This window comes from Sceloporus undulatus, chromosome 3, assembly GCF_019175285.1.
Source record: "Sceloporus undulatus isolate JIND9_A2432 ecotype Alabama chromosome 3, SceUnd_v1.1, whole genome shotgun sequence".
Lineage (NCBI taxonomy): Eukaryota > Metazoa > Chordata > Lepidosauria > Squamata > Phrynosomatidae > Sceloporus > Sceloporus undulatus.
Genome location: NC_056524.1, coordinates 106,109,753 through 106,132,430, shown reverse-complemented (window position 1 = coordinate 106,132,430; position 22,678 = coordinate 106,109,753). Strand labels below are relative to the sequence as shown.

Genomic DNA, 22,678 nt, shown 5'->3' with positions numbered 1-22,678 from the left:
CTAACTAGATATCTCTCTTTCTTGACTTGGTAGTGTGTGAACCTTTCTGGAAAAACAAGGCCAGCGATAGCTAAAAATAAGTTTTGTCAGTCCAGTTTGGTACATAGGCTATGCCCCCTCCTTTGGATGAGAGATTTTGCTATGGTGCCCTAGCTTTTTCAGAACCTCTAAAAATCAGTACTGTAATATAATGCAGCTTACATGAGGTTCCTAATTCAAAAGCACCAACAAATATTGCCCATCTTTTGTTAGATAAGGGATGTATACCCCCCAATTGTGGCTATCAGTTTCTCAGCCCAGTTTACAGTGCCAATTCCTACTTTTAAAATCTTCCGTGGCCTAGTACTCACATACCACAAGAGCAACCTTTTCCACTTTAGCCCACATTGTTGGTAATTTGTGGAGATATTAAATCCAAGCACTCATACTATGAGATGAAGCATGGAGTCATTGCAATTGTTTGAAACATGAATTTAGTCTGGGTATTGTGTTCCAATACTTTCCTGAGGCTTTCTAGACAGAATACAAAAACAGACATCTTCTAAAGAGACCATGGCCTGTTACAGACAGGCCAAAATAAAGCTGCTCCGAGTCACTTTGGAGGTATGGTATTTCAATGATGCACGAGTCCTAAGAGTCCAAAAGCCACACCAAAGCTGCACTCAAGTCCTTAGGACTGGAGCGTGGCTTTGGTGTGGGTTTTGGACTCTTAGGACGCATGCATCATTGAAATACCATACCTCCAAAGTGACTCGAAGCAGCTTTATTTTGGCCTGTCTGTAACAGGCCTATGACTATCAAGTATGGGGAAAGTTAAATTGTGCTCCTATGGAGATTACTGGTTTTGTGATTATTGTTTTTAAATTTGGGCTAAGCTACTTTAGTGTTTCATATTATGTACACCTCCCTTTCAAATGTAGATGTATATCATCCAAAGCAGCAAACAAAAGTAACTTTAATTTGCTCAATACTTCCCAGAGGGTTTCCATGGCCGGGTGGGGATTCAAATCCTCTCCAGAATCATAGTCTAATGCTCAAACCAGTACACTGACTCTAGGTGCCAAATGCTTATGCAATATTTAATATTGAAGAAAGAGTCCAAACTCACTGATGATGTGATATATTTATTGCAAACACACATGCAACAAACTGGAGTAAAAGCTACTCAGCTTTGGCTACTTCTTCCACATCATTGGATGTAAGGTTTCTCCTCTTGCACACCAGCCTGAAGCATTTTTACAATAACAAGGCTGTCCTTGCAAGAGAGGTTTTGTACATAAATTGCTGACTAGCTTGTAATACAGGCATCTATCAAGATGATGACCAGTTTGCTGTTAGTTTTAAAAGAATGTGGTCTGTCTTCTTTGCATTGGTGCCAGGTAACCTGCTCTTTGGTTGACTTTAATTGGCTTCTTGTAAACTGGCAACTTGGCTGTCTGTACATCTAATGTGTATTTATCTCCCAATCTTTGCATTCTTTCCCAAAATTCTTCAGTGTTACACAGCTGAAAGATAAATATTTGCAATGCAAATTACATAATACACATAAGGAGACCAGACACTCATTCAAAATACTTGTGTTTACCCTTCAGTCAACATATAGAACTTCAGTCCATTACTTTTGATCCAGTTTTAATTTAATACTATTCTAGCTGTACATACTACTTCTCCAAACCCCCATTTAGGCTATAGAATTATTAAAATTCTTTAGAATATTGGTACCAGCCTTAAAATAGTGTGAGAATTATTACCTTCCAAAATCTTTTACATGTTTTTGACAGTTCCCTAATATCGTCGGTATTAAGGAATGACAAGATATGTATGATCAAGCTCTCGGGCATTCGAATTAGGAAATCATAGTGTTCTTGGCACAAGTTGAGAACGTAGACTAACATCGGTTTTCCAAATATGCTTTGCATTTGCTCTGAATAAAAAAAAAATAAATACATAGAAAAGATTGTAAACATAAGCACTGCAAAAAGAAAAACAACCCATCTTAAAATGTGTATGTTAAACACAAATTGTAAGTAATCTGACAATGTATTGTCTCGCTTCTACAAAATGCTTATTAGGATGGCTAAATGGAGGCTCCAGTGATACAAGGCTGCTGTTCTGAATATCCAGGGATAATTTATTGGGACTATGCAACTATTCACATGTTGCACTGCAACTCCCAGCAGACCTACAGTAGCTAGCACAGTGAATGGTGAGGAATGCTGTAGGAATTGCAGCTCAGTGCCACAGGATTCCCATGCCTGATTTTGACAAAAGCATAATGCTAAATGTTGTGTTTTAGTATTTCATATGGAGAGGAAACAAAGACCTCTACTAAAACAAAACAAAAACATTCAACTGGGATCCTCACAGAACTAAAATAGGGCTTCCTTTCTAAACTCACTTGTGGGAGCGAGGCCGCTGAATTCAACTGGATTACTTTTCAGAAGCTATGTACACAATTACATTGTTAGTTTGTTAATGTTATGCTCTCTGTTGACTATGTTCTTAGATCAAGTGGCCATTTCAGTGTCAACCCCTCCAGTTGCAGAAAAATAACTATGGATTGCACAAGAGGGTAGCTGTGGCAAAGGGAGAGGAAAATGGAGGGAGGAAGCAAGAATATGGCTATGCTGCCAGGGCAGCTTGGGACGTATGATGGCTGCTGAGTTTTGCAACTGCTGTGTATACCATTACTTTCCAGACACCTCTCCTGCTCTGCTCATATTCCTCGTGTGGCCACTGAATTTCTTCCCATCCCACCTTGTGCTGCCCACCATTGCCCTTTTTGCTGAGCAGCACCTCAACTCTGCCTAGCTGCCCTACTAAGAGCATAACTTCTATCCTGCTCACTTTCTGTCTTGTAACACCCCCCAGCCCCAGTTGTAGAAGAACAGTAGTATTAGTTGAGGATACCTCTAAAGTACCTCCTGCCCCCCACTGAAACTGCACAGACATTGGAACTGGGAGTAAAGAATGCAAACAAAATTGCTTCTGCAATGGGCATGAATGCAGAATTCACTGACTGCCACCAGATGGCTCATTGTAAAGGTTGGTTGCAAAACCATCAAATCATAATTGGAAAAATATTCATGTGAATTACCTATGAACGCTTTACTGTGTTCAAATTTGACTTTGATATTTAAGAAATCAACGCTACACCAATTAATTACAGAATGGATGATTTAGCATAAAGTAAAGGGACTCTGTAAAAGAGATCACGGGTATGAATTTGCAGGAACTGAGCAGAGCAGTGGAGGACAGGGAGTCTTGAAGGTTTCTCATCCACAGGGTTGCCATGGGTCAAGATCGACTCAAGGGCAGATAACAACAACAAAAGGGCAAGTCATCATTAAAATTATTTATAAAAATTCTGCTTTGCCCAGGCATGTCATATGAAAGGTGCACTGTTTTTACTTACCACTTATGTACAAAGCTTCTCTTCTTCAAATAGGCAACACATACCCTACAGCCCTTCACAGTCTGAAAGCTTTTTAGTTTCCAAATGTAAATAAAATTGGCATTTTAATAATTATAACACCTACCAGAAAGACATGAGGATTGCTGTGTGCACTTAAAGTATTTGGAATGATGAATGGATTTCTCCATAGTGACTGTACCATGTGGCCTAGCACTATTCATAAGCACACAGCCAGAACAGACAGCTAATTCTACAGAAGGAACAAATGCATGAATGCCTTAAAAACAAAGTGGAAAGAAAGAAATTAAACTAACCCTGTGTGGTGGATTTATGGCTTGTTTGGCTGGCATTACAAAAGTGTCAAGTGCTTTAGTAGAGGAAATTAGACTTGCATATACACAGAATGTAGTTGCTTTATGATGCTTCATAGGCAGCTAACTAATGTAAGAGTTAAGACTCATGTTGCATAGAAAGACCATATGTAATGGACACTTGCTAGAGAAGAGGAGGGTGACATAAGAAGCGACAGGGTATAAAGAAAGCATATCGATTGTGTTGAAGTCACTCTCCTCCCTTCCAAGAACTCATAGGGATCAAATGCTAATGGGATAGTTAATGTTAGTCACTAGCAAATGTGTATATTGAGAAAGCTGGCATTATATCTATTTTTTTTTAGGCTTAATCTTAGATGAACAATTTCATTCATAGTATGATACAGGGCCAGTGCTTGATTTATGCACATGCTAAATATGTTACAGTTTAGTTCTTTAAATTATGAGAAGCCTCAAAATACTGTGTATGTGTTTTGGGTAACACTATAGCGGCTCTTGTGATAACTAAAGGCCCCACATATCTTAATTCTGCCCTGCATGGGGTAAAGCCTGGTCCTATCAAAATGAAAGCTCTCCATTGATTTAATATTTTTACCTGATGAATTAAAAGGTAAGTGCATTTGCATACTACTTAGATATCTACAGATACCATTATGATATACTGAACCAAATGCAAAATAACTGGATAATATAAACTAGAGGTGGGTAACTTGTTGCCCTCCAGATGTTGTTAGATTGCATGCCCATAATTTCTTTTCATTGATTAGGACTCAGTGAAGTTGCAGTCTAATAACATCTGGAGAGACAGACACTGTCCATCCTGATATAAACAGACAACACCCAGGCTCTATTGCAACTAAAGGACAGGTTCAGTATTTTCTTTTCCCAAACATAAGTGTTCTTAACTTCCAGATGTGGTCATACTGCAGAGGCTGCATAGCATTCCTTGGAGGTTTCACAGGTGGATGCTCCAAAAAATGTTTCCTTTGTATGGGAGCTACCATTTCCATGGGAATACTGATTGCTAAATATCCTACTTTCTCATCACATATCTGTCAATACTACTTGAACACCATGCTTGCCTTGCCTTGCTCCTAGTGACAGTTGTTAAAATTGAACTTGTCACCTCATTGCCACAGTTTTGCATTCCTATGCACGTTCCCATACACAGGCTGATACTGTATATAGGTCTGTCCCTGGGCTTTCCACTCCACCAAATGCATTTGAGGAAGTAGGTTCAAGTCTACGAAAGCTCATGCTACAAATTTCTATCCTTCCATTAGTCTCAAAGGTGCTGCAAGATCCCTTTCCATACTGATTTTCTGGCTGAACATAGCTATGTCTTTGAATACTAGCTCAAGCCATCCTTTCTCACTCTTCTTTTTACTCTTCATTAACATTCAGGTACAAGCCACATGTCGTGTCACAGATGCAACCACCTGGTTGTATGAAGCCCAAAGCCATTTGCCGAACTTTGCATGGTCTGGCTTTCCATGCACTGCTGAAAAAGTTACCTTTTGAGTTATTATTGTTGCATAAATAAAACCAATTTCTATATTATGTATATGGTATCAGTCTTTACACAGCTTTCTCAGAACGTGGAAACTGTCCCATCAAAGTGTTACAGTGGTAGTTGTGAGAACTGACATACAAATGTGACTGTTAAAGCTCCTTTTGTTCTGTAGGACAAGGTTTGGCAGCTGCGGGGAAGCCAGGAACCAATTCTTCACCACCCCACTCCTGGCTATACCCCTCCAACAGTACTGTACTCCCAAATAACTTTCTTGGAGTTCTTCCCAAAATGATGAAAAGAAGTGACATCACATCACTTCCTCTTGCCACTTTGAGAAGGTCTCAAATAAAAATAGAGGCATTTGTTAGGGCTGGGATTCTTAAGGAGCTTTCTGTGTCGAGAGGGGGTGTTTAAATACATTTCTGGGGCTTTTTACATGGTTGAGGGGCAACCCTGCTGAAACTCATGCAAATTTGTAAAAAAAAAAAAGGCATTACATTTTGTGGTGGGGAGCTTCAAGGACTGTGCATGATGCACAGACCACACTTTGTCCACCCCTGCTCTCAAATAACATTCTTCTCACTGAATAAAATTAGCCTCCACACCAGTTCAAATTGGTAGTCAGCTGGCTGATTATTAAAGTCTGAGTGTGATTCTTTGGATTAAACCAAGCTTTTATTCTCTTTCCAGATCATTTCTTCTTCAGAAATTCTGCACACATTGCCACACAATGACAGCTGGGTGAAGATTACTAGCAGTAGCAAGGCTACTCACACCTGTTCCTTACATAGGAACTCGGATATACGTGACTAGCATACATGGCTGGTAGTCATGCCAACTTTAACAAGTGAAGCTTTCATGTAAAGGTTGCACTCAAAGTTCCCTGCTTTCCTTCTCTATTTTTTTAGTGCATTACATTTTTAGGACAATTGTGGGGGTGGAATAAAGGTGGCCATAGGGGTTCACACATGCAGAATCCTGCAACACGGTGTTCTTTGTCAGGAAGCAATCCATGTTAATTTACATACGTAAAAATCTAATACTGATCTAAAGTTCAGATTCTGTAGCATTCTATACCAAAACATCTGGAGGGCCAAATATTCCCCAGCTGTGTCACATAGTTACTTCACTTATTTCAGGAGTGAAAAATCTGCCTCAATCAAATCAGAATATTTGTCTATCAAGCCCAGCATTCTTTGCTTTGAGCAGTAGCAGCTCTGCAGGGTTTCCAGAATAGGTTTTTCATAACTTGATCCTTCCTATCAGGGAATCTAGTGGTTTAAACTGGAATATTATCTATGCAAAGCACGCATACTCTATGCAAAGTATATATCCTACCAAAGCATACTCCTCCTTCCCCTGGCTGAAATTAAGTCCAGCTGCTTAAGGCATTAAGTATTCCTGCCAGGTACAGCCTTTATTATCTGACAGCCTTCACCACAGTGTTGTCCTACATGCCCTTCTCTAGCCTGCATTTTAAAATAAGTCCTGTTCAAAGTTGCATAGTGAAGATTCCTATGATTCAAGTATGCTTAAAATCATAGCCAAAAATTCCACTGAATTTTGTCTGACTTCCACCACAGCAAGTGTGCACAAAGTTACAACCCAGGTATTATCTCAAAACTGCAATACAATGTGTACTTGCTAGCAAAAAGGCATACACTCAATCTGTTAGTAGAAAGTTTCATTGAATTTAGTAGGTTGCACTTCTGAGTAACTATTCAAAGGATCCAGCTCTAAATGTAGCAATGTGATAATTAACATAGAACCACCAGGCAAAATTATAACTTTTTAGAGGTCAATACTGCATTATTTTTTTGCCCATTGAATACTTGCTGTGTAATTGTTCATCCAAGATAAAATCTTTATGGAGTTTCTTCACTTCCCTTGGGAAAATCTTTTCTTGATTAGGTCGAAATGAAATGTTCCAGCTTTTCCAGATAACCTACAAGATCAGGGTTAAAAGAATGATTTAGATTGGGCATTAATTCCTCTTTGTTTCCCTGACAGGCTTCACTTACAGCCATGATATGTACAGGAATTGATTGTACTGTATTGCTTACAAAGAGAGAAGCAGAATGTAATAAGCTTGACATCATTTGTTTCTTTTCCCGGGCAGATTTCTAGATTCAGGACAGCTTGAATCACCAAGCTTGTGTTTGCCACCTTTTTTTCCTATTAAAACTCTGTGTGTTTGATGGATCTAGATACTCAGCAGGTGTCGCTTCCTCACATTGATGCCCTCTCTTCAGTAAATATTTAATAGAACATTCCATGGATAACCCAGATCTGTATCTTTTTCTTTTTACCTCATTTTTTGTGACAGTCAAGTGGTGGAAGTCTTTGCTGGGAGGAGGTGCCTGAGTGTGGACTTCGCACAGTTTCTCTTGCAGGAGAGAGGTCATTTTGATGGAGATGTCCAAATGCCTGTTTGTGGTCTGCAGTTAGAATCGGAACGAAGCCTATTTCCATGGGCACTGTAAAGAAAACTTCAGCTCAGCCTACTCCAGGTGCTCCATAAATACATGGCTGGCTGGTGTTTGAATTCCTGAGGTCAGTTTCTTCTTTACCTAGGGAGGGTTCAGGTACACGATGTTTACATCATAGGTTGGTAAACTCAGTGACAAGATCATTGAACAAAACACTAAAATCTTGAGTGGGTTTTGTTTTGGTCCCACTGATTTTTAAGCAGGATGTTTCACAACCTGCATTTCACCAAAGGGTACAAAATTTTTAACCCCCCCCCCCCGAGCATATTGATTAATACCATTGGCTTGTAATCCCAAGGGAGGCATGCTCTGCTCAACTACCCTTGATGCTTCAGGGTAAGGCACCATGGTGACCCATCCAGTACACATCACAATGGGATCTTTACAACCTGGTACACAATCTCTGAGACCCTTCACACTAGACTATGATAGTACTATGTTCCACTTTAACTGTCATGGTTAACAGTCTATGGAATCCTGGTTTGTGGTTCGGTGAGAGCTAAAAGAGCTTTTTGGCTGAGAACTCTAACTGTCTCTCCCTAAACCAGCAGCCAGACTGATCGCCTGTACAATTAGGAGGAAACGTATCACACCAATATTAAAATCACTCCACTGGCTGCCAGTTAGTTTCTGGGCAAAGTACAAAGTGTTGGTTATTACCTTTAAAGCCCTACATGGTTTGGGTCCATGGGATTACTTCCTCTTGTATAATCCACCCCATACATAAGAGTATGATGGTGGGGTGGCACCAGGTATCAGCCAGGAAAGTTGGCCATTCTTCCACCAATGACTGTAGACTATATTTCAGAGGAAGGAACTGTCAAACCCACACTGAGTATTCCTTGCCTTAGAAAACCCTATGAAATGAATATGGTCACCATAAATCAACAGGCAACTTGAAGGCACATAGAAACACACATGACTAGACTTATTACAGCTAATACAGTGACAAAGAAAAATTCATCACCAGTACTTTCACAAGGATATAATTACCTAGATCCATTAAAATTTGAGTATCTTTTCAAAGTTAAAATTAATTTTTCCATTCTGAATATGACATACCTTCTCGAATTGTACAGTAAATATGCTAATTTCTCATGATTACATTTCCTTCTGAATTTTAACATTAGAAGATGTTTAACTTGAAGTTCTACATAATGTTTCTCATTCCATTAGAAAAAGTGTTAAGATTCTCAGCACTAAGAAAGTATGGAAACAGAACCTAGTGGTCTGAGAAATGTCTTCCAAATTTCACCAATGAAATCATGACACACATGACCAAGCAACACAAGAGTTTGGTCAAAATGGTACATCAGCAATGACAAAGCATACAAAAAGCTAGGAGAGGCTCCAGCAGTTTGCTTTTGCCTGAGTCTATTGAGAAGGGCCCCCATCTCTCTTCTCACTGTTAAATTTATTGAGACTTTAAACTCAGTTTGCAGCAATGGAAAAAAGCCAAGGACAAAGGGATTAAATGGAAAATGGAGAAAGAAACTGGGACATTTTAAAAACAGATGAAAGTGGGACAGCAGAGGATTAATCAGAACTGTCCCTGTTAAATCGGATTAGGAAACACATTTACAGAATCTGTAAAAAGGCAACCCTTTGCTGTCCCTACGCTGGGTGTTTCTCATGATCCTGAGGTGTTTTAAAAAAGGATTTCTAGAAAGAAATAACACATTTTAGAATGAAACAGCTTTCAGACATCACAAATACACTTCTTTGGCCTTGCTATAGCTCCAGTTATGTAGGAATGGAGTTATTATGCTCATCGGTTTTTCAATTCACATGTTCATTTTGAATCAAAAATGTCTGTAACTTGGTATGATTGTGAAATTTTTTAAAGCAGACATTTGATCTTCAGACATAACAGGCACTAACATTTCTCTCAATGTGTTTAAAAGCTTTACCTGTTGATGAATGCATATTGAAAATTGCTCTTAAAGTCAAAGAACCAGATCTGGTCAGCTTTTTCTGATAGTCTGTTGAACATATTTTAGCACTATAAGTGGGATATGCCATAACCTTATATACAGCCTCACAAATTTTGATCTCTCTCTCTCTTTCTCTTAACAATCAGCCTTTTCAAGATATATATTAGCAAGCATCATCGGTTCAGCTCTTCCAGATTCACCAATTAACATTTTTTATCAATTGGCAACTGTAGTACAGTATAAAATGTGAGTAAGGTATGCAGTATTCTTGAACACATTTAGCAGGATTTCAAATATAAATCTGTGGTTAGGAATTAATTTAGTATCAAACAATCTTAATGAAATATATTTCTCCACTGGGATCACTTCCCTTTTTTCCCAGCAGAATAAGCTCATCTTTTAAAAATATATCACTGCTGAGTAGTGGAGAGATCTTTGATAATAAAGCCAATTAAATCCATTTTAATTCCAGGTTGCCATGCAACAAAATATGGAAAAGTCAAAGGTAGATGAATAATTCTGCAAGGCATTGTATGTAGTATGCTCCAGCTTTTGAAAAATGCATCAAATTATGTAAAGAAACAAGTAACAGCAGATGCACATGATAATCTGTGTGTTCAAGCAGCTGCATCCTGGTATATGAGTATACACACACACACGTACACATACACCTTTTGTAGCACAGGCATGCTGTTAATGTAGCTTCTGTTTTTCAACATTTGCTCTTCAGATGTGTCTCTCCAGATATTGCTGGATGACAATTCCCATCAGCCCTCGCCAGCAGAACCAATGGTGACAGCTGATGGGAGTTACACTGCAAGATAATTTGGGAAGCCAGAAGCCACAAGGAATGCACTGGACAGAAGATTCTTGTGTAATGGTCACTTATTTCTTCTCTTGTTGCCGTTGTTAACTGCTCTCAAGTTGACTTTGTCAATCCTGTGAATGAGGCAACTCCATGTCACTTTATCCTGATGGTCCTGCTCAGTTCCTGCACAGTTAGGGTTGTGTCCTCTTTGACTGAGTTTATCCATCTGGAGTATGGTCTTCCTTTCTTCCTACTGCCTTCTATCTTTCCAAATATTATCATCTTTTCTACTGAGTGATGTCTTCTCAACATGTGCCCAAAATATGACAGCCTCATCCTGGCTTCTAGGGAGAGTTCAGTTCTGATTTGTTCCCGGACACATTTGTTTGTCTTTTTCGCCATCCACAGAATCCGCAGAACTCTTTTCCAGCAACACTTCTCCAATGAGTTCATATTCTTTCTATACGCTTTCTTCACTGTCCATCTCCCACACCCATACATGGTGATGGGAAATAAAGTGGCTCAAATAATCCTCGCTTTAGTGTTCAGTTGTATATCTTTACACTTTAAGATCTTGTCTAGTTCTTTCATAGCTGCCCTTCCCAAACCTAATTTTCTCCTGATTTCTTGGCTGCAGTTTCCATTCTGATCAATTATTGATCCAAGGTATGGGAAGTCTTGAACTATTTCAGTTTTCTTATCATCTATATTGAATATATGTAGATGCTCCATTATTTTAGTACCCTTAATATTCAACATTAAACTTGTCATGGCAATTTGTTGAGGTTCTTTAGTCTTTGTTATTTTCTGGTGTATTATGGTGTTCTCTGCATATCGGTTGTTGATATTCCTCCCTCTGATCTTCACTCCCCCTTTCTCTGAGTCCAAACTTGCTTTGCATGTGGTATTTTCTGTGCTTAAGTTGAACAACTAGGTTGAAATACATCCTTGTCTGACTTCCTTTCCAGTTGGGAACCACTCTGCTTCTGGAATTCAGTGGTGCGCTGTATTATCTATCATATGTTTGTGATGTGATCCCTAGCGCCTCTTCCTTCCCTGAACCCAGCCTGCTCCCCTGGAATTTCTGTCTCCATACTTGCAAGAGTCTTTGCTGAGGAATTTTGAGCATGACTTTGCTTGCATGGGAGATCAGTGCAATGGTCTTATAGTAACTGCAATCTTTTGTGTCTCCTTTTTGCAGATAGGGGTGTACTGTATATTGATCATTTCCACTTTTCCATTTTTGTTGGCAGATTTTAGTCAGAACTAAAGTTGAGTCTGTCTCCGTAAACTGCAGTATTATAGTATGGCATCTGTTCCTGGTGAGTTATTCCTCTTGATTTCTTTTAGTGCAGCTTTCACTTTGCTTTCCAAAATTTTGGGTTCATCTTCATATAAACCTTCTTCCCATGTGTTGTTCATCCTTTCACCTCTTTCTTTAATAGCTCTTCCCTGTGTTTCAATAACTCTTTAAAGGCACCTTAATGACTGATTATGGCATGCACCAACTTCATTAGATACATTTGATGGAGTGGGCTATCATCCACAAAAGATCCTGCTATAATAACTGTGTTTAGCTTCAGAGGTGCTACATGACTCCTACTACAGTATTAGAAATCATTAGCCACTAGAGGTCTACAAACATAAGACTTCAGACAAATCAATTTAAGAACTTTAGTTAATGAATGAGGCTTGAGGCACCTTAAAGATTAATAAGTTTATCATGGTACAAGAGTTCATGCATTTGAGTCTCAGAGGTGCATAAAAGGAAAGCAAGCCATGGGTTCAAGGGAATCCTGAATTGCAAGACGCCTCCCACAAACCTGAATGCAGAGTGGCCATTCACACAACAGTTAAGGTTAGTAGGTTGCTGGGTTTGGTACCATAGCACACCAATATAGGCTACGTCTACACTGCAGAAATAATCCAGTTTGAGACCGCTTTAACTGCCATGGCTCAATGCTATGGAATCCTGGGAATTGTAGTTTTGTGAGACATTTAGTCTTCTCTGTCAGAAAGAGCTGGTGTCACAATAAGCTACAATGCCTGGGAAGTCAGTTAAGGTCTAAAACACACTGCAGAAATAATCCAGTTTGAGACTACTTTAACTGAAATGGTTCAGTGCTAGAGAATCCTGGGAATTGTAGTTTGTTGTGACACCAGAGCTCTCTGACAGAGGGAAGGCTAAAATACCTTACAAAACTACATATCCCAGAATCCCCTAGCACGGGGCCAGGGCAGTCTACAATTCCCAGGCTTCCCTAGCACTGAGCCATGGCAGTTAAGGCGGTGTCAGAATGGATTATTATTTCTGCAGGAGGAAGGAACGCGCATGCGCCAACTCAGTGTGTTTTGGGGCGCAGGACGCGCATGCGCCAACTCCTACAACGAGGGCGGGGCAGGTCCCGCGCGGGCCGTGGCTGCCGTCAGCCAATAGGAAGGCGGCTTGCTGGGCGCGCGCGCGCGAGAGAGCCCCGCCCACCTCCTCCCCTGTCTGTCTGCATTCTTGGTGGAAACAAAACAGCCGCCATTAGAGGGACGCTCTCCGTCGCTGCCGGGATTGTCTTTCTCCTCGGTATGTATCGCAAGCCTTGCTTAATAGCCTCCCCGAGCCCTGCTGCGCAATTCGTTCCCAGGTAAAGGAAAGAGCATGAGCAGAAGCAGAAGGAGGAGTCTCTTTCTCTCTTGTGCGAAATTGAGGTTGCATCCACACTGGAGAGATAACCCGGTTTGGAACCGCTTTAAGTCTTTGTCTTGCTCTTTGCTATGGAATTCTGGGAGTTGGAGTTTGTTGTGGGCCCAGAGCGGAGCAGAGCTCCAACAAACTCCAACTCCCAGAATTCCATAGCAAAGAGCAAGACAAAGACTTAAAGTGGTTCCAAACCGGGTTATCTCTCCAGTGTGGATGCAGCTAAGGTCCAAAACACCCTGCAAAAATAATAACCCATTCTGAGACCGCTTTAACTGCCCTGGTTCAGTGCTAGGAGATCTGGGAAATGTAGTTTATTGTGGCACCAGAGCGCTCTCTCTTCTCTCTCTCTCTGACAGAGAAGGCTCAATGTCTCACAAACACTACAGTTCCCAGAATTCCCTAGCACTGAGCCAGGGCAGTTACAGCGGTCCTGCAGTGTGTTTTGGACCTTTGCAAGCCTGGAAGGTGCCACAAGATCTCTTTCCATATCACACTGCGATGTTTGCGCAATGGTGGATGCAGCTTCATCCTCACTGCACACTTTCTCTGTGAATAGTAATGACTTAGTAGTGGAGTAATAGTAATGCTAGGGGAACCAGCATGGCATACTGCATTGAAACTGATAGAGTTCTTTTCTGGAGCGTTTAAGGTAGTTTTCTAAAACAAGAGAAAGCTGGACTTTGACTCTGGAGACCAGGGTTCGAATCCCAGCTTGGCCATGGAAGCCAGTGTCACACTCTCTCAGCCTCCTCAGGGGAAGCCAATGGCAAACCCCCTCCGAACGCATCTTGCCAAGAAAACCCCATGATAGGTCTGCCGTAGGGTCTCCATAATTCGGTAATGACTTGAACACACACAACAAGAAACAACAACAGTAAGTGTTGTCAGTTGATATTTTAGAAGAGTGTCTGTTGTATTTCCTGGGACTCTGAATTGATCAGAGCTTCCAGTTGCTGTCCATAGTCCGACCTGGCAATCTGAGGTTGTAGTTCTCATCCAGCCTTTCCTTGATCTCAAAGAGTTGGGGGTTGTATCTGACTAGATATATAGGATTGCATTGCTGTTTTGGAAATGTCCATTGTAATTTCTTCAACTTTATTCAGCCTCCTCTGAACAAATCCTGCCAAGAAAACGCCATGATAGGTTTGCCTTAGGGTCATCGTAAGTTGGAAATGACTTGAAGGCACAAAACATAAATGACATGTTACAAAATACATGGAATTGAACTGAACTCAGAAACAGAGCAGAAGTGGGTCAGGTCCCTGGCAAGATACATATCCTTCTTGGCTGGTCCCAGTAAGTAGCCTAGTGGCTATAACTGAAGTTTTCAAATGCTCTTCAAAGGCAGCACCACTTAAATCTTGTGAATGTTACAAGAGCATAGGTATCTGTGAGCAGACTAAGCTAGCCTAACCTGTTGAAAGGCACATGCTATTTTGAGCTTCCATTGAAAACTCACTTCATTCATGACTGAGTTATGAACTTGATCTTTTCTGGAGTGTACAGCCCCATTTAGAGTAAGTAAAGACATATTTCTTTGAACAGGTGCATCACCCAGCCACTAAACATTAGTCTTGTCAGGCTTGAGTCTTTATTGGCCCTCATCCATCCATTACTGATTGCAGACTTGACACTTCTACTGTCACACCTGAATCTGACAAATTTTCTTATAAGGGACACCATTTTACTATGCCATTGTATATGATGGGACTTTAGCATCTACAGATTTTAGCATCCCCAAGGGGTACTGACATCAAACCCCAGTGGATACCAAGGGCCCATTGTAATTGTTAAAAAGCATGGGATGATTTAGAGCTCTGTGGATTCCCATAGCGTAAAAGGCATGGAGTAAAGCCAGTTGAAACAATACAATAAAGAAATATAAACAAGAGATGAAAGGATGACACATTCATTCAAGGAAGAACCATTTGAAGATGAACCTAAAATTCTACCATTTTAGACAGCAAAGTAAAAGCTGCATCATAGCACTTGGGAGAAATAAATAACCTGGTACAGATGGCATACAATAGTGCTGCTTCAAGATACAGAGACAGAATCTACTCTAGTTCAAACTAAAATCTGTCAACAAACATGGAAAACAAAAGAATGGTGCTCAAAATACATGCCAACCCCCAAGAAAGGGGACACCAGGGATTACAGCAACACAGGAAACATTAAATTAATCCCCCATGCAAGCAAAGTGATGTTCAAAATATTGCAGCAAATACTTATATGGAGAGAGAAATATCAGATTTCCAAGCTGGATTCAGAAAGGGAAAAAGCACTAGGGACCATATTACAGATATAATATGGATAATGGAAAAACATTTTCTCACTAAAACAAGGCACATAGAAAGCATATGTCTTATTTTTCAGCAGTCATGCTTCTTAGGAGTGTGTCCCCTCTAAAACAAGGTGCAATTCCCTATCGCCTTGTTTTAGTTTGAGAGTGCAGGCGAAGGAGCCGTTGGCTGCCATGACACTGGATTTCATTGTTGTGCTGGCAGTATTTCCACAGCATACACCTGCTATAGTAGAAGAGATTACATCATTGGCTAGTATAACAGATTTCATAGGAATAAACTCATTGTTAATGGCAAGGAGAGAATATTTTATATTTAAAAATGCTTAATGCTAATATAGGCAGCCCTCCATACCTATGGATTTTTTTATCCATGGATTCAACCATTCACATATTGAAATCTTTAAAAAAATATAAATTCCAAAAAGCAAACCTTAGTTTAGCCATTTTATATAAGGGATGCCTTTTTACTATGTCACTGTACTTAATGAGACTTGAGTATCCATGGATTTTAGTACCCACAGGGAGGGGGTCTTGGAACCAAACCCCAGTGAATACCAAGGGCCCACTGTATATTATGTGTATAGTGGCTTCTCTCTACGTTCAGAGTGCTTCTTGTGAATTGTTTAAATAATCCTTAAAGCAGTTCTGTATTCAGTAGTTCTCAGACTGTGGAGACAGGACCCCTGGGAGCAGGCAGTGGTGAGACTTCGGGGCTCTCCTCCTTTTCCCAAACCGTTTATCTGTAAAATTTACAAATGTTTTGAGTCAAATATTGAATTTAACTAAAGCTCTGCTAATTTGAATGATGTTATTTCCTTATAAAATGTTAAAATATGAATATACCTGAGTTTGCAAATGAAAATAAATAAAATGTCCTTATTCATATACTGCGTCATGTGGGAGGGGGCAGCATCCGCATGTAAATGTAAAGAGGGGAGGGTCCCAAGGCTCAAATGTGTGAATACCACTGCTATAACCCAAAGTACTATCATTCCCATTTGCAGACAGTGGGCTGATGATTCCCTGAATAACAATCTACAAATTCAGTATGGTGGCAACATAGATAGTGATTTGAATGTCAGATAATAAAAACTACACTTCCCAGAATTACCTAACACTGAGCCAGGACAGTTAAAGGGGTCTCAAACTGGATTATATCTGCAGTGTGTTTTGGACCTAAATTCCATTAATTTCATTTCTTTTTCTATGCCTTCAAGTTGTTTCTGGCTTAGGATGACCCTAAAGTGAACCTATCATGGAGTTTTCTTGGCAAGATTTGTTCAGAGAGGGTTTTGCCTGTGCCTCCTTTGAGGCTGAGAGAGCGTGTCTTGCCCAAGGTCAGTGGGTTTCTATATCTTAGAGATAGGACCCAGGTCTAAACATAAAATTCATTTAAGTTTCATATATATCTTAGCTTAGACTGGAGATAATTGTATACATAATATTTTTGTGCATGAAACAAAGTTTGTGTAGCCTGAACCATCAGAAAGCAAAGGTGTTACTATCTGAGCCAGTCAAGTGGACAGTTTTGGATTTTGGAGTATTTCAGATTTTGGACTTTGGATAAGAGATACTCAACCTTCAGAGTGCTTTGACACTAACATTGAATGTAGCACTTCATATGAGAACTGATAAACTGCATCATATCTGGTATTCTGTGAATGAATTTCAATTCATGTAGTGGAACTTTCCTTCCCTTCTTCTCCTTGGCAGTCCAGTGAGTTTCTTCACCAAATCTGCTCAAGCGGGTCCTCCAGAACAGATTTGGGATGGAGGCGAGAGTTTCAGAGAGAAACAGTTTGGTTTACAGATTTTTCTTTATTACCAATCAGACAACTCTGTATACTTTAAGCAAGGCAGGAATTGCCAATTTGGAAAAGACTGGAGTTGGGCCATAACAAAACATGTTGAGTTATTTTGAATAAACTACATCAGAATGCAAGAGTCAATTCAACTCAACTCATATTTATTCTGTGTTAGCAACCAGACTTTTCCATGAACCATGGCTCAGCCTCCAAACTAATCTAAACAGATTTTAGAGTGCAAAATGCACAGTGAATTATGATGAAATGGAATTCTGCCTTTTGCTGAGGGCACATTATTTATAGTCTGGTTAACTGAGAGGAGATAGAAAAAATCATCATAATTCAAACATTTAATCCACTTTTATTCCACTGAATCAGTAGGTCAGCTGGCTCATAAAATCTTGATTGCATCATGTTGGCCAGTATAGGCTGAATACTATCTGCAGATTGTTTATTTTGTTGGGCTATCTGCAATATTAAGAAGCATCTGGAACAAATAAACAGCTCAGATTGCAGAGCCTGCTGATGCCTCTGTAAACAATAAAGATGTTCAAAACAATGTTATTACATTTTTCTTACTGTTTATTTAATTAATTGGCTGAGCTAATTCATATCCTCAGTTTTTTATTTTATTTTAATAGCAAAGTTTTATGTATTTTGGAACTAATTTTTAAATCTTTATTTCAGGAATACTGGAACATACAGTTTTGAAACATGTGTACTGTTATGCCAGCTGAGAGTAGAAAAATCGACATTTTGAACATCCTACATAAAACAACAGAGCGGTTAGAATGTGATCACTGTAATTTCAGGGGCTCTGACTATGAAAACATACAGATTCACATGGGTACTATCCACCCTGAATTTTGTGATGAAATGGACACGGCAGGATTGGGGAAACTTGTATTTTACCAAAAAAGTGCAAAGTTGTTCCACTGCCATAAATGCTTTTTTACCAGCAAGATGTTTTCCAATGTTTATTATCATATCACAGCTCACCATGCAGCGTCTGACAAATGGAATGAACAGAAAGAACTGTTAGACACAGAGACAGAACCCATAAAGAAACCTTATTTTGTGGAACCTCAAAAACCTTCTCTGTCTCCCGAATCTCAGAAACCTGCTATAATTTCGGAGTGTCAGAAACTTGTTCCTTCCGAGCCCCTGAAATCTGATGGAGTGTTATCCTCCAAGGCACAAAAGCCCACCACAGTTGCACCTGTGGAGCAACACAAGATTGCTCCACTTGCTTATCCAGAGCCACAGAAACCTATCTCTGTTGTGTCAGAGCTTCCAAAACCTATTCCCATAGTGTCATCAGAACCACTGAAACCAGCCTCTTCTGTGACTCCAGAACCACTGAAGCCTGCCTCAGTAGAGTCCCCAGAACTACCAAAGCCTATCTCTGCACTGCTTCCTGAACCACAGAAACCTGCTGCAGCCACATATATCGAGCCACAAAAACCTCTCCCAGTGGTACATCCAGAACTGCTTGTCTCAGTCCCAGTTCCAGAAAAACCTGCCCCACTTGTACCTCTTGAACCACAGAAACCTATGCCACCTGCATCCCCAGAGCCTCAAAAGACTGCTTTGCCTGCATCACCACTTGCACCTACATCTGAATCACAGAAATTTGCTCCAACAGTGTCCCCTGAACTCCGCAGGCACTCGCCAGCTGTATCTCCTGAACCCCGCAGGTACTCACCAGCAGTGTCTCCTGAGCCCCGCAGGTACTCACCGGCAGTGTCTCCTGAGCCCCGCAGGCACTCTCCAGCAGTGTCTCCTGAGTTAAAGAAACTTGCTCCTGCTGCTCTGTCTTCAGAAACCCGCAGGCATATTCCTCAGATGCGAAGGCCTGCTTCAGCACTTTCTCCTGAGCCACGCAAGCCTGAATTGCCAGTCTCCCCAGATCCTTGGAGGCCCAGTCCTAGTATTGCTCCAGAACCATGGAGGCCTCCTAGTATGTCTCATGAGCAACAGAAATCTATTACTGTCTCTCCTTGGTCCCCTAAACCTCCACAATCTATACCCATAGAACCCAGAAGACCTGCCTCAGAACCCAGAAGGCCTGGCAGTTTGATGTCACCAGAATCTCAAAAGTTTGTGCCAGAGCCTTGGAAATCTACCTCCTTGCCTGAGTCTCAGAAATCTAGTCTTGCTTCATCAGAACCCTGGAAACCTATTTCTTCTGTTTATCCTGAAGGCTGGAAACCTGTTTTGTCTCCTGACACCTGGAGGCCATCACCATCGGCTCCACCCCCTGCTCCACCTCCTATGCCAGCAGAACATAGAAAGCCTTGCCCTCCAATGTCACCAGATCTTTGGAAGCCTTCCTTCTTTCCCGAGCAGCGCAAGCCGGTTCCTCCTGTGTCTCCTGATCCTTGGAAATTTCCTTCTGATTCCCGAAAGTCTCCTTTCTTTCCTGAGACTCAGAAGCCTACTCCTTTTGTTTCTTCTGAACTCCAAAAACGTGCATTATTTTCTGAAAATCGAAAACGAGCTCTGTTTCCTGAACATAAAAAATCTGTTTCTGCTGAGTTACAGAAACGCTCATTCTTCCATGATGCCCACATGACTTTTCCTGAAATCCCAAAACATGCCCTGTTCTCTGATTCTCACAGACCTCCTCCTATATCTCCTGAAGTGCCAAAGCATGCTTTCTTTCAAGAGCCCCAGAAGCATGTTACTGTTTCTCCAGAAATTCAGGACCATGTTCCTTTCACAGAGCCTCAGAGGTCACCTGTTGTTGCTCATGAAGTGCTGAAGTCTCCTGCAGTTTCTCCAGAAATACAGAAACAGGCATCCTTTGCAGAACTTCAAAAGCCATCTCCTGGCTCTCCTGAAAAACAAAGGCAGAGTTTCTTTCCTGAACCTCCAAAGCATTCTCTTTCACCTGAACTTCAGAAACCACCTTCTGATCAGAAGCAGGTCCTTGGCTCTGATGCTCATAAACCAATAGAAACAGCAGGCATGGAAGTCCATAAAACTGCTGTTTCTGACTTTAGCCAGCCTGCTGCATCTGCTTTGGTAGACTTGCAGACACATACTGAATCTGACAACTTCCCTGAGCAGCCAGAAATTGAAAATTCATTTAGTAGCCTGCTAGCTCCAAAGGAAGAGCCTACACAAGCCAAGGAACCTTCGGAAGAAGTATCATATCCTGGTCCAAAGAAGAAGCCCAGGAAGGAAAATCAGGAGACTTCTAGTACAGACCCAAATAGCAGTGAAAGTGGAAATACTGAAATGGAGACATCAGATGTGAAGGAACAGGAGTCCAACAGTGATCAGGAGCAGTTTGACACAGAATCTTCAGATCACAATAAAGATACTAAAACTGAAACAGCTACTCCTAAACGGGCTAAGTGTGTCCTGCAGTTTACAGAAGAGAAAGAGGCTTTCATCTCAGAAGAAGAGATAGCAAAATATATGAAGCGTGGGAAAGGCAAATATTACTGCAAAATTTGTTGCTGCCGGGCTATGAAAAAAGGTGCTGTATTGCATCATTTGGTTAACAAGCATAATGTCCATAGCCCATACAAATGTGGTGTCTGTGGAAAAGCTTTTCTCTTGGAATCTCACCTTAAAAACCACGTTGCTGCTCATGGTCAAAGTCTGCTTAAATGTCCACGTTGCAGTTTTGAGACAAACTTTCCTAGAGGCTTTAAGAAACATTTAACTCATTGTCAGAGCCGTCATAACGAAGAGGCCAATAAGAAACAGTTGGATACCAATACTGAACCATGCAGTCAGAGCCAGCCAAGTGAAGAGGCTGTTAAGGTGCCAGTGGAAGGCACCGAACCATTGAATGAATCACTTGCTGAACCACAAACTGAATGATTGTTCTTTTGGAAGTTCTCTGTAAAGTTGTGTTGTGGTGAGTGAAGTAATTAAACTACGAGTCTATTATGTGACGATGTTAGCATGCCACAGTAAACGTTTGGCCATAAATTCAATACAAAATTAAGTACACTTAAACCATTGATCTAAATGGATGTGAGTATGCTTAACTTTGTTGTGTTGTGGTCATTATTATTAGTTTGAAGAAGTAGTAACACATAACTGCCAAATTAATGAAGATATCAAAGATGTTAGTTTTAAACAGGAATTTTTAACAAGGATTTAAAACATTTATCTGGAAGATCAGACTTCTGTCTGACAGCTGGTCCGGTCAGTTTAACTGTACAAATCCAGTTTCTTATTTGAAGAAGCACCTAATAGTGGAATCATCAGCAAATGCAAATTGTGTTAAGCCCTGCATGCAGTAGTATAGGTGTTTGGAAGTGTAAGTTGTCAGCATTTTTATATATACAGTACTGGGAGAAGAAATTAACAGACTACATTCAGTTGCTAGCCTCACCTGGTGTAAAACCATTGAATGAAATGCTTGATTCAGTGTTTCTGCTCTAGTTAGCAATAGCCATTGGATTTAGGCTATAGCTCCCACATGTGAATTACTTGCTTAGGTTATTGAAATAATTGTGCTTCTTTTGTTAACATGTTGGAAGCATATGTGTAGGAAACAGATGACATAATAACAAATGTATTGGAAATGCTTATGTCCTATCTTATACAATTGCTGTTTGTATTTAAAAAATTGAATTTTAAGCATTGTTTTGTATTCTTCTCACAATAAAATATAGTGTATTTGGAATTCTTAAATTGTATGTGTTATTTCCATTAACACATCCATATAGATCTACTGGGTTTTTTTCACTAGGGTGTAATTAATTGAGACCAGAAAAAAAGTCACAAACATTAAACATCATGCTCTGGTTATCAATAGGTTGGACTCATTTAGGTGAACTATCACTTCCATGGAGGGAACATTGGAATTGGTTTAGGGCAGGAAATGCCCCATAATTCAAGAAGTATTCTTTTGTTTTATCTAAGGCGCCATTCCTTTCCGCTCCACGTGGAGACCACACGTGGAGCACAGCCAAACGCTGTAGCCTCCGAAAGCCCAAAAAAGAACCCGCTCCCGGCAGGTTCTTTTTAGGGCATTAGCGCAGTGCCATTGGTGCTCTCATGAGTGCTGATGACATCTGCGCGGCACAGTGCCATTTGGACATCATGACGGCCCCTGTGTAGATGGGGCGCACCATTATGGCACAGTAGGGCTTGAGAGAGAGGTCTCCCGAATCCTAATTTCGGCCCCAGGATGACACTTTTTGCCTGTTTGTATTGGGCCTCAGTTTATTTTATCATCATTCCACTTTGTATCTTTCTGGCTTTGAGTGTTTGAGTGGAACACCACATTTTACAAATCCACAGTCATTCTGAGTGGATTAGACACTTTTTTTGGATAGGTCTCAGAAGTGAAGGAATCCATTCTGAAATTGAGCAATGCAAGTTATATAATGTACCTCAGCCACACTATCAAAAGGT

General features: G+C 40.5%; 2 protein-coding genes across 2 annotated transcripts; one reads left to right on the top strand and one right to left on the bottom strand.

Annotated features, from left to right (window-relative positions):
- Positions 1–1,179: 1,179 nt before the first annotated feature.
- On the bottom strand, positions 1,180–7,691 carry LOC121926948 (F-box only protein 36-like). Its single transcript, XM_042460356.1, has 4 exons — positions 7,570–7,691; positions 7,097–7,205; positions 1,752–1,924; positions 1,180–1,505 (listed from the first exon to the last, which is right to left on the bottom strand). The coding sequence occupies exons 1-4, from the start codon at positions 7,663–7,665 to the stop codon at positions 1,341–1,343; spliced, it is 543 nt and encodes a 180-aa protein (XP_042316290.1). The 5' UTR covers positions 7,666–7,691; the 3' UTR covers positions 1,180–1,340.
- A 5,279-nt stretch (positions 7,692–12,970) lies between these two features.
- On the top strand, positions 12,971–21,944 carry CHAMP1 (chromosome alignment maintaining phosphoprotein 1). The gene is made up of 2 exons (XM_042460337.1): positions 12,971–13,066; positions 17,981–21,944. The coding sequence occupies exon 2, from the start codon at positions 18,008–18,010 to the stop codon at positions 21,128–21,130; it is 3,123 nt and encodes a 1,040-aa protein (XP_042316271.1). The 5' UTR covers positions 12,971–13,066; positions 17,981–18,007; the 3' UTR covers positions 21,131–21,944.
- The last annotated feature ends 734 nt before the right edge of the window (positions 21,945–22,678 follow it).

What these genes read in the sequence shown, in the direction of transcription:
- LOC121926948 (XM_042460356.1), bottom strand. Translation starts at nt 7,665, where the DNA reads ATGACCTCTCTCCTGCAAGAGAAACTGTGCGAAGTCCACACTCAGGCA. An exon ending in TGACTGTCACAAAAAATGAG is followed by an intron (nt 7,206 to 7,569) that starts GTAAAAAGAAAA and finishes CTGATCTTGTAG; the next exon opens with GTTATCTGGAAAAGCTGGAA. An exon ending in CTTGGATGAACAATTACACA is followed by an intron (nt 1,925 to 7,096) that starts GCAAGTATTCAA and finishes TTTTTTATTCAG; the next exon opens with AGCAAATGCAAAGCATATTT.
- CHAMP1 (XM_042460337.1), top strand. Translation starts at nt 18,008, where the DNA reads ATGTGTACTGTTATGCCAGCTGAGAGTAGAAAAATCGACATTTTGAAC.